The following is a 2500-nucleotide window of genomic DNA, read 5'->3' as shown; positions in this document are numbered from 1 at the left end:
CTGATCCTTCAGACGGTCGATTTCCTCCTTCAGGTGGCTATTCTTCTCCTTCATGGCCCCTAGCTGCTTGTCCTTCTCTTCCACCACTTTCCTTAGTGCTTCACATTCTTGGCTTGCCTGCAAGATTCTGGCCTCCAAATCCTTCTGCGTTTCATCAGCTTGAGCTTTTAACGAGGCCGCAAAAGTGTCTTTCTCCTGCAAGAGCTCGGTGAGCTGCCTTTGTCCAGCCACGGTAATGTCCAACATCTCGCTGGTGTCTTTGTGGTCTGCCACAATCTGATCCTTCTCGCGCTTCAGTTCTGCAATCGTCAGGTCCTTTTCCTGGTTTAGCTTCACAGCACGTTCGTGTTCCATCTGCAATGCGGAGGCATCCAGAGATCGTGCTCGAGTCAGCTCCTCGATGGTCTGCTGGTACTGCTTGGCCTGATCCAAAAGCCGGTTCTCCGCTTGATTCAACTCGACCTCTATCTGATTCTTCTCTAGTTTCAAGGCTTCGATGCGAGTGTCTTTCTCTAGGACTACTTTGCTGAGAGAGGCCTGGCCATCCTGTACCTGTCGTTCCAAATTCTGTACTCTCTCGTGAGCCTGAAGGCCGTCTTCTTTCAACTTTCTGTTCTCTATCTTCAACTCAAAGTCCTCAGATGACACTTTCTCATACAGAACATTCAATTCTGCCAGCTCTCTTCTCATATCCTGAATTTCTTTCTCCTTGTCCACCAGAAGCTTCATTTGATCCTTGCCATCATCCCTGTGCTCCCCTGCTCGACTCAGCTCCTCGTGAAGAGCATCCAGCTGAGACTCTCTTTCCTGCAGCAGCTTCTTCAGCTCGGAGGCTTCCATACGTGTCTCTTTGCCAAGCTCCTGAGACTTTTTTAATTTGTCCCTCAGCTCTCTCACCGTGGCCTCCAGCTGCTGTTTGCCCATGTGCAGGTCGTTGAGAGTGAAGGCACTTTGACTGAGCTTCTCCTTCTGAACCTCCAAGTCCTGATGAAGCTCCTCTTTTTGACTGAGAGCCGCTGTAAGCGCTGACTTCAGACGGCTAACTTCAGCTTCACCTTGAGACTTCTGTGTAGCCAGGAGATCTTTCATGGTGATGAGATGCTGAAGAACAGAAGTCGGTAAAAACACAGGATTCTTGTGAAAACAAAAAACTCTGATTTGTTTAAAAACATTCCAGAATGTTCATTTGTTTGTTAATAAATTACTGCGATTCTAGAAGGTACTGAATTAGAACTACAGTTAGAATGTAATCTGTAACGTCTCACTGTGGCTCTAGTATGTAACAGAGAACTACTGCTAGGAGGAACACTGTGGTTCAGGAAGGACGCGGTACGAGACGCACCTGTGTGGCCTCCTGGTTCTGCCGGTCCAGTTCTTCCAGCTCTGCTGTGAGGGTGTCCATGCTGATACGTGCTTGCCTTAAAGCTTCCTCTCTCTGCTCCAGCTGCTTCATCAGGTCTGCGACATCGAGCTGCTGCTCCTCAGAGCTTTCGGCTTCACGAGACGTGCTCCGGTTCTCAGCTACCGTGAGTCTCTCTACTAACACTGACTGTTCGTGGTGATGGAACACAGCAGCAGGTTAAAAACAACACTAAAAAATAATTTCATCTAAAATTGTTATGTAATAATTGCAAAAAAAATGAATAACAAAATCTGAGACACACGTATGGATGATATCCACGTGTATATTAAAGTCTGAAGTGGAGTTAAATTTTGTTATTAATATCTGAACGACCTTTTAGAACATTTTTGTTCTACTATAACAGGATAAGGAAGCACAAGCTGGTGCTGAAACATCACACTGAGGATGAACAAACGTAGCTGTTAAACAGTTCATCCCTAACCTTCTCCTTCTCTACTTCTTCTTTCTCCGTTCTGAGTGCGTCGATGACGGTGTTGAGCTCCAGAATGTCTGCGTGTTCAACCTCAGCGCTCTGATTTATCAGAAAATAAAAAGTGAAATTAAATACAAAATAAGACCTGATGCTGATGAGAAACGACATAAAAGAAAGGACTTACTTGAGTGAGAGATTTTAACCTGGACACTTCTTTTTCAGCGTCTACAAAATAGGATCGCGGTCATTTACAGTATAAATGATATCAGTATATAAAAGCTCAGGTTACGCCATGATTTATATTTACTCAGTCTGACCCAATAGCTGTAAATCTAATAACTAAGCATTAAAAAATCACTTCAAATCTCCAAGAATAAAGCAGATTAATAAAAAGCCCGTTTTACCTGCGAGTGTTTTCCTCAGCGCGAGCATCTCGCCGTCGTGCTGCGCTTTGACCATCGCCTTGCTCTCCTGCTCCTGAACCCGAGTCTGAAGTTCACTAACAGAACTCTGGAGTCGAGCGTAGTTCTGCAGAAGCTCAGAGTTTTCAGCCATGGTCTCCTCCTTCTCTCGCTGAAGCTCCGCCCCCTGGCGCCGAGCCTGCTCGAGACTTGCTGTTAGATCGCTGCACTTTGTGTTCTGAAGCTCCGCCTTCTCGCGCAGGG

General features: G+C 46.0%; 1 protein-coding gene across 1 annotated transcript in view; it reads right to left on the bottom strand.

Moving 5' to 3' along the window:
- Window positions 1-2500, bottom strand: part of trip11 (thyroid hormone receptor interactor 11) — an 18027-nt gene that overhangs the window by 11528 nt on the left and 3999 nt on the right. The window contains exons 7-11 of the mRNA XM_060871587.1: window positions 2240-2500; window positions 2020-2060; window positions 1845-1934; window positions 1343-1549; window positions 1-1101 (exon numbers count right to left, since the gene is read on the bottom strand). The exon at window positions 1-1101 is cut by the window's left edge and continues 1635 nt beyond it; the exon at window positions 2240-2500 is cut by the window's right edge and continues 75 nt beyond it. Of these exons, the coding sequence (XP_060727570.1) occupies window positions 1-1101; window positions 1343-1549; window positions 1845-1934; window positions 2020-2060; window positions 2240-2500 (1700 nt within the window). The remainder of the gene's footprint in view (window positions 1102-1342; window positions 1550-1844; window positions 1935-2019; window positions 2061-2239) is intronic.

The sequence above is a fragment of the Tachysurus vachellii genome, chromosome 6 (genome assembly GCF_030014155.1).
Source record: "Tachysurus vachellii isolate PV-2020 chromosome 6, HZAU_Pvac_v1, whole genome shotgun sequence".
Classification (NCBI taxonomy): domain Eukaryota; kingdom Metazoa; phylum Chordata; class Actinopteri; order Siluriformes; family Bagridae; genus Tachysurus; species Tachysurus vachellii.
This window is presented reverse-complemented; position numbering and strand designations above follow the sequence as displayed.